Source organism: Haliotis rubra, unplaced genomic scaffold, assembly GCF_003918875.1.
Source record: "Haliotis rubra isolate DU_JTF1 unplaced genomic scaffold, ASM391887v1 Scf3, whole genome shotgun sequence".
NCBI lineage: Eukaryota > Metazoa > Mollusca > Gastropoda > Lepetellida > Haliotidae > Haliotis > Haliotis rubra.
Window position 1 is genome coordinate 5,782,943 of NW_025766968.1, and position 13,837 is coordinate 5,796,779.

Genomic DNA, 13,837 nt, shown 5'->3' on the forward strand with positions numbered 1-13,837 from the left:
CATTTTCATGAATAACTCGTCATGATGAATTCATCGATTGAAGAAGAGAAACTAGCAACAGACTTTGGCTAATACTGACTGACTGAGCAACATCACGGCGGGGGACACCAGAAATGGGTTTCACACATTGTACCCATGTGGGGAATCGAACCCGGGTCTTCAGCGTGACGAGCCAACGCTTTAACCACTAGGCTACCCCACCACCCCAACTTGGGCTAATAAATTTCAAGTAAGCATGTAAGCTATCTTACTGAATTTTATTGACAGCGACAAAACAAAAGGTCATACACAACACAACATCTGATAACTGCAAGCACTGTTTGACTGTAAGGACAGTTGCCCCTTACCGTAATTACCCAGTAAAAATATATCCTACTTTCTGTAGTGTGATACAAGCAATATTGGCTCCCAACAACAAAGCTACATCATGGTAGATGGTACAGAGTTTTGAATTAACATCTATCTCTGTACAAGACATATCAAAGATATCTTACACAGACTTTGCGTTTTTTCAATATCAGATTAGCATTTTATCTGTTGAACCATTGTCTGTTACATAAATGTTAAACAAATTACTTTGATCGCCAGGGTTATATGCTCCTAAATTAAGTTGTCCTTTATCACAATGGCATGTGACTCAACAGATTATATAAAACCAGCTATTTGTATACTCAGACCTACTGAGTAATATCACTCCCTTAACTCTCAAAGCAACAATCTCCCACTCATTTTGAAGAGCATTTCAGCACAAATATCGAACCAAGCCTTCAAACACATCTTTGGCGGTGGGGTAGCCTAGTGGTTAAAGCGTTCACTCGTCACGCCGAAGACCCGGGTTCAATTCCTTACATGGGTAAAATGTGTGAAGCCCACTTCTGGTGTCCCCCACCGTAACATTGCTGGAATATTGCTAAAAGCGGCGTAAAACTAGACTCACTCAAACACATCTTGGACAGTCCCAAAGCCCCAGGGTCTGGTAACACAAATCATTCACCAGTTATTGTCCATTCATCAAAGCTTCCTAAAGATGAAACATCGTGAGTTAGCTTAGTTTCACACTGCTTTTAGCATTATTCCAGCAATATCACTGTGGGGGTACACCAGAAATGGGCTTTACACATGTGGGGATTCAAACCCAGGTCTTCAGCGTGACAAGACGATGCTTTAACCACTAGGCTACCACCCCCAGATCATGAATGTCGAACAAGCTTTACAGCTGCATGATCACAGCCAGTCATTACTCAAGCATGGGACTCACAACGGACTGATATTGAACATGTTGAAAGTCTTGATAATATCCGTCGAGGTTCGCTGACATGACACCAACTCCAATACATCTCTACATACAGTGACATCATACAGTGTTTTACATGAAATAGATGGGATTACTTGAAATGATGTAATGATTGGGCTTGTCTTGAAGGAGAGACTCACAGACACAGACACACACACATTCACGCATCAGCTCTGAGGCACTACAACTGTTTCACCGCCTCATCAATGTCCTCAATCTGATCCTTCAAACTGTTCCACTGGTCCATTGTAAGTGAGATTCCTGAAAAAAAAAAACCAAAAACACTTTTAATACCACAATTGAAGCTTACGTTTTTTCGCTATCTTGAAAAAATTAACATACATACATGAACAATATATATGGTAGATACTATTATTAAGCATAAATATTACATAAATTTCAATATATATGGTAGATCACACAGAAATAAAAACAGAATGCCTTTTTCTCCAACATGTTTCGTTCTTTGCTCTTCAGGGATATTGTAGCAGTTACAGTATGACGTCATTACATATATATTGTGACGTCACAATAACATAATAAATGTCATAACATGCACAGGCTGTACTGAACAGTATATTGGTCAGTCAGAAAATGTAAGAGCCCGGGTTCGTGTCCATAAACAACAAATAAAGTGTCCTGAAACCCGATGTATCTTACTGACTGAACATCTAGATGTCTGTGCGAAAGGAAACGATATTAAACTTACAATATTTCCTTTTTATCAAGTTCAAAATTCGGACAAAGTAAAACGAATTTGAAAAGAACACTACTTCATAGATAAGTTCAAACCCATGTTAAACCATTGCAAGCTTTGACCTTGTCGCTCTAGAATGTTGTCCCTATTGTGACGTCACAATATATATGTAATGACGTCATACTGTAACTGCTACAATCTCCCTGAAGAGTAAAGAATGAAACATGTTGGAGAAAAAGGCATTGCTTTAATTTATCTATGTGATATTTAGGACAACACCTGTACTATTTTGTGTGTATATATACACTGTGTGTGTGTGTGTGTGTGTGTGAATAAACCTGGCTTATCCTCTAAAAGTCATTTCAGCATTTTTAACCTTGTCTCAGTATGCCTGTTTCCTGAATTTCAACCATCACTATAACATATAGATCAGACGCTTTGCTTTGGAAACAGGTTTTTAATAAATACACCTGAAAAAAGATCAAGTTGACTTGGTTTGTAAATAAGTGTACAATCGTAGGAGTATTCTTTTTCACCACATCTGGACATAAATGTCCACAGACACAGGAAAGATTGAGATAGTGAGCATAGTTTAACACGGCTTCTAGCAATATTACAGCAATATCAGAGATGGTTGAGATAAAAAAAAATCTTGTTACTGTCATGTTCATGTTGGAATGAAATTTGAGAACTGGCAGGAGATTGCAAAGATACAGAAACTAATGTGGACATGATTTAAATCAATAAGGTGAAAACATTCACAATTTTGACAAATGCAATATATAGGTATTTTTCAAACATACTGTGATATGTACAGTTTAGTATTTCAGACTGTGGTAGCCCAGTGATACCAAGCACCTGTACTACTGGGCCACCCAGTCTCACTTTATACCTTTCTTCCCTGGGCGCAGGTCTCCATCAGCCTCGTAGTACTCCCTGATGCTCACCATTGCCTTTCCACGGAACTCGCTGACAGTGGCAAACCTCATCCGGGCAATCTGGAACATGATCAGTATGTATGGAAGGGTGAGTGAGTGAGCTAGCTAGCGAGCAAGGGAGCAGTGACCGAGTGACTAAGCATAGTTTGACGTTGCCTTCAGCAACATTCCTGCAAAGCATAAAGGGGAATTCAAAAAAGGGCTTCACACATTGTACCAAGGGGAGTGGAACGCCAAGGTGAGTGAGTGAGTTTAGTTTTATGTCGCACTCAAATAATAAATAATCGAGTCTGGACCAGACAACCCAGTGACCAACAGCATGAGCATTGATCCATGCAATTGGGAACCGATGACGTGTCAACGAAGTCAGCGAGCTTGACCACCTGATCAAGTTAGTCGCCTCTTACGTCAAACATGGGTTACTGAAGATCAATATTCTAACCCGGATCTTCACCAAGGGTACTTGGAAAATTCACTTAATCATGAATTGTATAAACTGTAATTAAATTAACTTAAATACTGGCTCTGTAAAGAAACAACTGTGAAACATTCTCCACAAACATACATACAAGCTATGTCATCAAACTACATTCAACTTTTCCCACACTATGAAAATCTATCTATAGCCTTCCAAACCAATCCATTTAGTCGCTGTTCCAACAAGCATAATTTATCATGGACCAGTTTAAAGCAGGAATCCCCACACCTGTCCATCACAATGTACCTGGAACATCTGTTCCCCGTTACTGTTGGTCTTGGTGGTCTTGGCCTCGTCACCACCAGCCTTCTTGTCCACCTTCTTCTCTGCCTTGTCTGGCTTCTTCTCTGCCTTGTCTGGCTTCTTCTCCGGCTTAGCCTCAACCTTCTTCTTCTTCTGCTTAGGTTCCTGAGAGACAGAACGGACAATAGTCATCAAATATTTGTTTGCCAACTAATCATATTTGCTAGAAATTGTTTGGGTAGCTTAAATGATCCACTCAAACTCTAAGAAGAAATCATCAAATACAATATCAAACTACCTAGAAAATGTGAAAGCTCAACATACGTAGCAATTTGCTGACAGTCTTCATCATGTTCATATATTCAAATTTCACCAGGTCTTTCAATGGCCTTTAGACGTTATACACACAAGGAAGAGAGTTTTAAGGATGTCAACTTCTTTATTATGAAGAACTCTGAAACGTGTTCATAATAAAGAAGTTGACATGCATGTGAGAAACAAGGATAACCATAGGTGTTGAAACCTGATACATCCAAGGAATGCAACTTAGGTCACAGGAAGACAATTAGTCATTAATAAGTAACAAGAAGACAAAGTCATCAATATCCCCTGCAATGGCAAAATTCTCTTCATGAATATGTCTACAAGTTATGATTATGTCAAATGTTTTGGCGTGTATATAGCTAAGTGGAAGGAGATTACTGAAAGGTTTCAAAGTTCTGCTCCAGAAAGGAGCACTACCACCAAATTCAGTTGAAGTCAAAATTGTTGCCATGGAAACGCAAAAAAAACCCCATTTTATTCAGAAATCCAAAACTACCAAAAGGCACCAGTAGACCACCAGATCTATCTATGTGCCATGTTTGGTGAAGAAATAGTGAACGGTTTTAGAGTTATGCTCCGGAAAAGACAAATGTGCACGGACGGATGGTGTCCATTTTAATACCCCCCGCAAAACGCATTGTTGGGGATAATCATTCTCACTGACAATTGAAAACAAAACAAAATTGAAAATATTACAAAAATAAGTGACACATGTTGAGACACACTCCCAACAAGACACATGTTGAGACACACTCCCAACAACAGACATGTTGAGACACACTCCCAACAAGACACATACCTAATTTAACAAGAAAACAATAGATAGTACAGCCATGAAGAGGTTTTTTGGTCATTGTTAATATAACAGCCATATTGAAACAAACTGGGATGTCATGATTTGTGAGAACAGGTACCAAAGTTGCAGCTTCACTGATCCAAAGGTTTTTGAAGGAAAATGTTTTCCAATACAAGAAAGACAAATTACAAATAGGCCCATGACTTTCAGTCAGCTGAGCAAAAAACCCAACAAATTATTACTTATTACTGAGATCTTGTCTTGTTAAAAAATATTCAAACTACAGTCCACTGCATCACTTACCTCAGACTCAGAACCAGAGTCTTCTGAAGAAGACACAAATTCCTTTGACTTAGGCATTTTCAGAAAATATCTGTAAGAAATTGTGTATAGTGAATATAATGAAATATCACAAAACTCTGGCAATTCTGCTACAACATTTTGAGAGATATCAGTTCATGGGAGAAATACATTTTACTAGTGGTGGTCCGATTAATTGAAATAATCGAAGATTGGTCGCAATGACAACATGACCAAGCAATCGATCATGTTTTCTCATAATCGAACACAAGCGATTTTGGAACACTTGTTTGCATTAACAATACTTATCACAAGGTTGGTTTTGTCTGTTACATTTTATAAGCACTACAAGCTTGTTCCAAGTCATGACTGAATTTATCTTAAAGACACCAGAAAATTTATGTTCCTAACATACTGGTCATCCTTTACAGATGTGAAATTTGCAAATGCATTTTGTGCAATTTGCAAAAATCTGAAAGAACTGCATGTTTTGTCTATATTTTTTGTGTGCATTAACAAACATAACCAGGAAATTTTGATAAATGATGCTAACCAATTATTTTTGATGATTGATCGGTTGTAATGAACCAATCATCAATTATGGGATTTTAACCAATTCCCAACACTACATTTTACTAAGTGCATCTTTTCTGATTCTAGTTAGCACTACTGGGGCAGTCAATCCATCACCATCCAATTAACACACACATAGTCCACATCACTGGCCAAACCCCAGGTCAATAAAATTACTTTTGGTTCAGTAAACTTTGTCTGTATATTAACTCTAGCATGACTGATAAAGATGTTCAGTGATTATTTGCGCTAGTAGAATACATAATAGACAATAGTGAATGCACCCTTATCACCTCTAAATATGTAATACAAAACCCATGGGTTTACTTCAGATATGTCCAAATACCTCTGGCAACAAGACTTCTAATCCTACCTTCCAACTAACCTTTCAGATTCATGTGCCAAGGATAGTGCTAAGTGTCAACCACGCTTTACACAAAGAACTGGGGCTCTTGCTTAAAAGATCTTGTGTGCCTCTTCAATCCTGAATCATAGTGTTATGGTATCCTGCTCTTATACTTTGAAGGCATTCATAAATTTATCCAATTATCCGTAGTTTATAATTAGCCCTTTAATCTCCTTCCTGATCCTACAGTCCTAAGGGTTAGGGTTTACTTTCCTATCAAAACATCCCTTCATGATCCTTAGGACTGGTCATGAGGTAGTGCATGGATTAGACATCTCTTTCAGTCCAGTGTGAGTGAGTTGGTTTGGTTTTGCACCGCTTTTAGCAATATTCCAGCAATATCACAGCACAGGCAGGGGCCACCAGAAATGGGCTTCACACATTGTACCCATGTGGGGAATCGAACCCGAGCCTTCGGCATGACAAGCAAACACTTTAACCATTAGGCTAACCCATCGCCCTAGTCCAATGTAATTTCAGGAAATAGGAATGATTTTCTGTAAGTTTTCAGCTTTGAAAATGGCAAACATATGCACCGAGGTAAATAATCCGATGCTGATGCACTAACGCTAATTTTGAGTGAAAGCATCCATTGTCCCCTGGTGGGATCTTGGGTTATCCGATACCACATTGGCCTAGCTTACTATCAAAGTGAGTCTGTCAGTTTGATCCTTCACACGGTGCTAACAGGAACCTGAGAAAATGCACTACTCCCTCAAGAGCTACACAACTACGCACATTTTCCGGTTTGAAAATGTCAACAATGAACAGGCTCCACCATTTAGACTGCTTTATTTTTTTTCCAACGCCTGGTGTTACGGAACCATAAAACTGTGACATTTTACTAAGTTAACATGGAACATACACATAACATGCAAGTCTAGTCTGAACTATCAGAAGCTATGTAGATATCAGCTCTTCATTGTCAACATTGGCCTGGTGCTGTACACAATATAGTCAGACTTGCAAAGACAAGCGATATCGGTAAAGCATGAATCAATACGGTATCGGACAAGTCGTATCATCTGCTCCATTGTCAATCAATTGTTCCGACTTACATGACACAGTTGACCAGGCGAATATTTCAACCTCGCTACGAAACCCTCAACAAGTCATTTACCCGCCATTCCAATGCGGAAACGGAAACGTAAGGTGCCCTAAATAGTATATCGTATTTTCCATATGACTAGTAGTATATCCATGGAATCTGATGTCCTGGCTTGGGAGGTCAACATTTCCAAATGTTTATACTATAGTTTTACAATACAAAGGTCTTATAAGACAAACATTAACACCCAACACCAAAGATATATCATACGCTTTTGTTTTAATTCTCCTTTTCAAGTGTCCTTCCGGAACTTGTACTTGACATCTGAGACTCAGCAGATGTTTCAGCTATTATAAGGGAGTCCTGTCCTGTCCGAACAAGACAAAATAATCGCACAGAGCGACGTTTCGTTTGAGATTCTTACACCGTCATCAAGCTTCTTATTTTCTCCTGTTTTAGCTTGATAGCGGTGTAAGAATCTACATCTAAACGTTGCTCTATGCAATAAACAAGAAGTTGTCTTCCATAAAGTTGCATGCTTCATTTTTTGACTAACCAACTTCTAGAATGCAAATCAAACAATTTTTCAACAATTATTATTTGTCGCAGCATTGAAGCATAATATATTCTTTTGATGCTAATAAAAAGTTAGGGAGTTCCAACGTTTTATTATTAAACAATAAACAAAACAAAACCATGTTGCCCTCTGGCCGACGACCTTGGCATATGAGGTACCAACACAACATTTTGACTGCAGACCAGTCTTCATATAGCCACAATGAGGTAAGCTGTAGATAGGTTGTGCTCACACAAAGTTGAGTGAGTTTAGTTTTACGCCGCCTTTAGCAATATCAAGGCGGGGGACACCAGAAATGGGCTTCACACATTGTACCCATGTGGGGAATCGAACCCGGGTCTCGGGCCATCTTTCAAAGTAAATGATATAGCTTCAGGTTTTTTTCTTGTGTTTATATTTGGACTATTCCATTATAATGTGTAGGTAACATGTAGTATCTAATCTGTTCATTGAACCGTAAATACTGTTGTTTCAAGGTGTCTGGGAACTGTCTGTCTGCGTGATGGGAGGACACCCACACGGTCACCCATCCAAGGACTCTCAACGCCCAACGTTGCTTAGCTTCAACTAGGATTCGTGTGACCTGAGCTCTATGCACAGGACCACACACCACACATACACGCAAGCATGTGCACACACGCACACAATTCACGGGACATCTCACGATTTTGATGTAAAGTGAGTATGGTTTATGCCCCTTTCATGATATTCAAGCAATATCGCACGACAGAGGACAATTGAGAAATGGGCTTCAATGTATTTGTATGAGAACTGAACACCGGCCTTCGGCGTGACGAGCGAACGCTTCAACCACTTTACTTTTGTGAATTTCATCAATTTTGTAACAAGTTCTTTTATCAATCTAGCCACGAATAAAGATACCATGGTGATACTTGCTTTATTCCAAGTATGGTCATGAATATCCTTTAGAATTCAGCACAAGACATACATAGATGCAATAAAAACGTATATATGTAGGAATGTGGAATTCAACTTTATTACCCGCGTGGTCAACGTATGGGTAGTTGCATACTAATCTCGTACGTCACACGAGTGTCGTATCGCGTTGACCTGCGTAACGACTTGACCTGAGATTCTAACGATTTGATTGGATAACCGATGACCTCTCAATTAGGTCACGTTATGACGGAACTACTTTTTCATTCATAACAAACACCACACTCCGGCACAGCGATGACCACACTCCGGCACTGATGACTTAGCATAACATCACTGCCACAGGCTAATTTGCATATCACGTGACCGGACTTTTCTCTTGTTTGTAATCAAACGCGTATATTCATAATAAGAAGAGACTGGACTCACGGAAGCTTTTCGGCGCTCTCTTCATAATGTTTTACATTGTTACATATATATTCTTCCACAACTGCGACAGTAAGGTATATGACAGTACATATTTAGATATCAAACTAGCTGCATCGTTTGCTCTCCATCAGCTTCGATGACAGCACGTGGAGCCGTACAACCTATGTAAACAAAGGATCGCTACGCAAATCGAAATAGTGTTACATGTTTTTGGATATTTTCTCAGTGAAACTAAACCATTCTATTAAAGATGTTTAGTTAGATGTGTAGACTCGTCAAAAATAAAAGAGAAAAAGAAATTTGTACATTATATTGAATTGACATTGCAAGATGTGACGAATCGTCACATTTTTCTGGCCTGTGGCAGAGGTACTATGCTGGCTGGCCGCATGGAACTCTGGGTAGGAGAGTGAACAAACACGTGAATTCATTCATTCTACAACTTAAATGCATTGTGGGAATGTAAACATTGCGAACGTTGCCGTATCGCTGTTTAATTGGTAGTCGAACTGAGACATTATATCTGTCGAAAAACATAAACGCAAAGTTTCCACCAGTGATGTTAGCCGAGTGAAGCAACTGCAAACCAAGAAACGGGGTGCTACGGAGTAGAGTAATGTAGGAGGCTGTACGAGGCGATGACAACTGACATGCATCGTGACGTCGGTTACCAAGGGGGCAGACGAGCAAGGCCTAATGACGTCATTACAGTGTGACGTCATGCAAAAAGAGTACTACAGAACAACATTCTTCCGCAACCTCTTTATGAAACCGGTTTCGGTTTGAAACCATAAAAATATTAAAAATACGCTATTTTGTCAATTTAACGCATGTAAGACGTGGGTAATAAATAAAATACCACACTCTGTCTCATAACATACGAATTATAGCTGAAGGGGTCGTTGTCGGCACGGGTACTACAGATATATACCCCAGGTACGTTTCTGTGTACAGATATGTACCCTGGCCATAATGAGAATACAGAAACGTACCCTAGGACGATTCCATTCCCATTGTGTCGTATTCTTGGTCGGAACTGTCATGCTGTTGCATTAGATACATTTTATTGCGTTATGTAAGTAATGAGAATACACAGTAACGGATATTTGGCGATGCATATGAATACCACTCGCAATCAGTTGAACGGGAACAAGTACATGCGGTTTCGGTTTTGGATTGCGGAATATGGACTCGCCCGCCTTTTAGGGTACCGGGTACGTTTCTGTATTTTGACTTTGTTTAGGGTACATATCTGTATACAGAAACGTACCTGGGGTACGTATCTGTAGTACCTGTGCCGACAACGACCCCTTTTCTGACCTCGGTCAGATACCATAGGAAGGACACTCGTTTCGTATAATTCGTATGTAACGAGACCTCGTGTAGTATTCTCTATATATCCTTTCTCGTGTCATTTTTCGGCATTCCTTTGGTCTTTATTATTTTTCAACTGACGTTCATGAAACCTAAATATATTTGTGATAACCTGTTAGGAAAGCATCATCATCAACGTATGCACATGCGCAGTAAGCACCTAAACATAAGTTCATTGCTCAACAAGGGAAAGAAGTCTTTGGTTCCACGTCTCTATCCATTTTTCTATTGTCTGCGGGACAAGAAAAGCCTTGGAAGATGACTCGTACGTATGACATACATATTCTGTATTCATACCACCAATATTCAATTTTGCTAAAATAAAATCATGTACAGTAAAATATAGAAATGAGGTCACGGGTGGAAACTGACAAGCTCTGAGAGACGGAGTGTCGTAAATTGTGATGATAATTTTTATAAGGCCTTTAGATATTCTGGCTTACCCATAAACAGGTGATAAACCTAAAGCCAGTAGTAAACCTTAATTGTTATTGTAATTTGACGTTTCTTTATTATGTTCTGCCGTTCGATTACAAGATGTCATTGGTGGAAAGTGCTGTAAACAAGATATTTTTAAATGCGGTAGCGGATAATATGAATCCAGTCATTAGAAGTTTGACTAATATTTTTCGTCGAATCTATTATCATGATTATAAGTTAGAAGTATTGGTTGGGTTCTATGTACAAAACAAATTCGAATAGTAAATTTTGTATCATAATCTGATGCTTGTACAATGTATAGGTAAAGGGGAAGCAGCAGAGCGGTTCTTACTACATAGTACATAATCAGAGAAGCGACAATGGATGTGAAACAGGCGTTCCTGGACAGGTTTATATCATTGTAAAGGCAATCGTACACAAATATGAAACCATCTTTAAAAATAAATCGACTTAATACATGTCCATATCAAAACCATATTCAACGATATATGCCAACATTCCTTAGTTTGTTGAGGCCTTTTAGTTTAGTAGGCTGAATGAAAACTTATTGGTTTGAGATTTTTTAATATATATATTTTTTAAATGTATTATTCACCCTTTCTTTTGAACAGCAATGATTAGGGTTGTGTACATGCAAATCATATTTCTAACATACCAAAGACGTATAGATTGTGATGACATGAAGTTAGTCAAGTCACAGTACCTGAATCTCAGATTCCAAATTTACTGTTCAGATCAGCTCCTATGACAAGCACTTTGAACCTGTTCTGACCTTGAATCCCCATCAATAGTGTAATCCAGGCTAGAAAGAGATCACCCCACACTTGTCAAAGTCACAGACAGATACTGGTGTCCATATATTTGCTGAATTTACTGTTTTTGAATCTTTCCTGTGTATATTTTGAAACTGTAAACAATTTAGTAATTCCAGCTTGTCCTGTTGGGCCATGTGTCATCTAAGGTGCTCTGTGTGGCATTCCACCCTTTCAGCATCCAATAAACTTTCAGCATACCAGAAACTTCTGAATGTGGGTTTGAATCCCAGTTTGACTCGCTTGTGTATCTGACACACTGTGATATACCTGAAATACTGTTAAAGTCAGTGTTGGCCCAACTTACTCACTATTCATCTACCGTTACTTAGTCTTCAAACATCAGGTTCAGTTTCTGCCACATCATACCAAAAGATGTAAGAGGTGGTACTTCACGTCTTCAGGTTTCCATGTCTATCGCTTCAAACAAGGACTGATCAACTCAGTGTTGGTACACCATGTTATAGTGGGGTATCCACAGTGAAGGTGTGGCTTTGAGCTTGCACTATAGACCTGGTATTTCTCCATATCTCAATCTCTCTCTGTCACCCACCCACTAGACCCGTGAAGATCTGGGTTAGTATTTGTCTTCAGTAGCCCATGATGAAGCGACTAAAGGGATCGGGATGGTCAGGCTCGCCAACTTGACTGAGATGTGTCATAGTATCCCAATTGCGTAGATCGATGCTCATGCTGTTGATCACTGGATTGTCTGGTCCAGTCTCGATTATTTACAGACTGCTGTCATATAGCTGGAATATTGATTAGTGCAGCGTAAAATTAAACTCACTCGCTCACTCATCCACCCACTCTCTTGAAGATATGCACGCACACACACACACACATAAACAAACACACAAAATAATCTTGAATGCTATGTTAAACCCACTTGACTAAATTAGAAGTTGTTTACTCAGGTGGAAACCAGCGGGATAAGGCCCGTGAGAAGAACATGAAAAAGCAGCAGCAGGTTGACAAGCAAAAAGCTGCCAAGAATAAGACAGGCAACAAAGGCATGTCCCTTGAGGAGCGCCGACACAGGTAAAATAAAAACCAATTCATATTTACAGCCACACATGCACTTGTTCTTAGTTTGAAGCAGCTTTTGAAGGCTGTAGGAAAAGAAAAGCCTGGGACCATGCTCACTGGTTCAGCACCACTGATGCTAGTTCAAACATGTTTTTTTTTCATTGAAATTTTAGGGCAATGTTAAGTAGATTAGTGTTACTCAAGTCACTTGGACATGCTTGTTTTCTTTCCAACTTGAGCTCTCACAATCTGTCTGAAAGTACACTCAAACATTGTTCCATCAAATTTTGATGTTACAGATTTGCATTTGTCTTGAAGTAAAAGTTGAGTCTTTGCATATTCTGTCCTCAGTGATCATTTTGTGGTTGTGTCAAACCTTGGATAACTCAAATTATTCATGTATTGTCTCCGTCAACAATTGTGTTTGACTGCATAATGTTAAATTGACTGATACTTATCATAAGTGGACCCATGCATCATACTAGCTATGTGTAGAATGTCTCAGTCTATCTCAACATTCTACATGTTGTCCATTCAATTTTTCTTCAGGGATGCAGAGATAATGCGACAGAAACAGTCAAAGAAAGGTGAAGGTGAAGGCGATGGCGATGGTGAAGGTGAAGGGGCCGTGGGGGGTCAGTGACCTGTTGACCCGTAAAATGCCCCTCTGAGAGTGGAGTTGGAGTAGGGAAATACCTGTTGTCTTACTTGACAAAGAACTTTGGTGGAAAGTCTTGTGAAATGTCCTTATCACTGTGAATACAATCATGTATCATAACATTCTGTTATCAGTTCTGTAATATATATAAAAAACACTGTTAACATTGTAGCTTCTGTATGGATTTTATATATTTTATGTGGCTATAGTATTTGAAATGGTTGCAGGTTTTATGAAGTCTCTTGAAAATTTGGTCCATTCTTTGTGGGATTAACAAGACTGGAATTTTTCATAACCATGACCAGGCAGACTTTTTTATACAAAAGTGAATAGTCAACAGCACAAATATGTAGGAGATGACATTTTCTATAATTCTGAGGTTCCTTTGTATACCCATATCATCTACATGCAGATGGCCTCGCTGAGAAATGTCGAATAAACCATGTTCAGATGTCTGTATTTTGGTCTGCTTTGTTTCTCGGTTAGCATGGTTATTTTCAATTTGATAACCCATGAAGCTTAG

General features: G+C 39.0%; 2 protein-coding genes across 2 annotated transcripts; one reads left to right on the top strand and one right to left on the bottom strand.

Moving 5' to 3' along the window:
* Window positions 1-221: 221 nt before the first annotated feature.
* On the bottom strand, window positions 222-7,202 carry LOC124282464 (activated RNA polymerase II transcriptional coactivator p15-like). The gene is made up of 5 exons (XM_046718469.1): window positions 7,108-7,202; window positions 5,074-5,143; window positions 3,654-3,815; window positions 2,884-2,989; window positions 222-1,555 (listed from the first exon to the last, which is right to left on the bottom strand). The coding sequence occupies exons 2-5, from the start codon at window positions 5,128-5,130 to the stop codon at window positions 1,476-1,478; spliced, it is 405 nt and encodes a 134-aa protein (XP_046574425.1). The 5' UTR covers window positions 5,131-5,143; window positions 7,108-7,202; the 3' UTR covers window positions 222-1,475.
* Window positions 7,203-10,508: 3,306 nt separating this feature from the next.
* On the top strand, window positions 10,509-13,769 carry LOC124282465 (putative SERF-like protein). Its single transcript, XM_046718471.1, has 3 exons — window positions 10,509-10,639; window positions 12,545-12,668; window positions 13,206-13,769. The coding sequence occupies exons 1-3, from the start codon at window positions 10,633-10,635 to the stop codon at window positions 13,297-13,299; spliced, it is 225 nt and encodes a 74-aa protein (XP_046574427.1). The 5' UTR covers window positions 10,509-10,632; the 3' UTR covers window positions 13,300-13,769.
* Window positions 13,770-13,837: the final 68 nt, after the last annotated feature.

Excerpts from the sequence above, each read along its gene's own strand:
- LOC124282465 (XM_046718471.1), top strand. Across the intron at positions 12,669-13,205 it reads CTTGAGGAGCGCCGACACAG|GGATGCAGAGATAATGCGAC; the intron begins GTAAAATAAAAA and ends ATTTTTCTTCAG.
- LOC124282464 (XM_046718469.1), bottom strand. The coding sequence starts at position 5,130 with ATGCCTAAGTCAAAGGAATTTGTGTCTTCTTCAGAAGACTCTGGTTCT. Across the intron at positions 3,816-5,073 it reads ACTCTGGTTCTGAGTCTGAG|GAACCTAAGCAGAAGAAGAA; the intron begins GTAAGTGATGCA and ends TCTGTCTCTCAG. Across the intron at positions 2,990-3,653 it reads ACGGGGAACAGATGTTCCAG|ATTGCCCGGATGAGGTTTGC; the intron begins GTACATTGTGAT and ends ATCATGTTCCAG.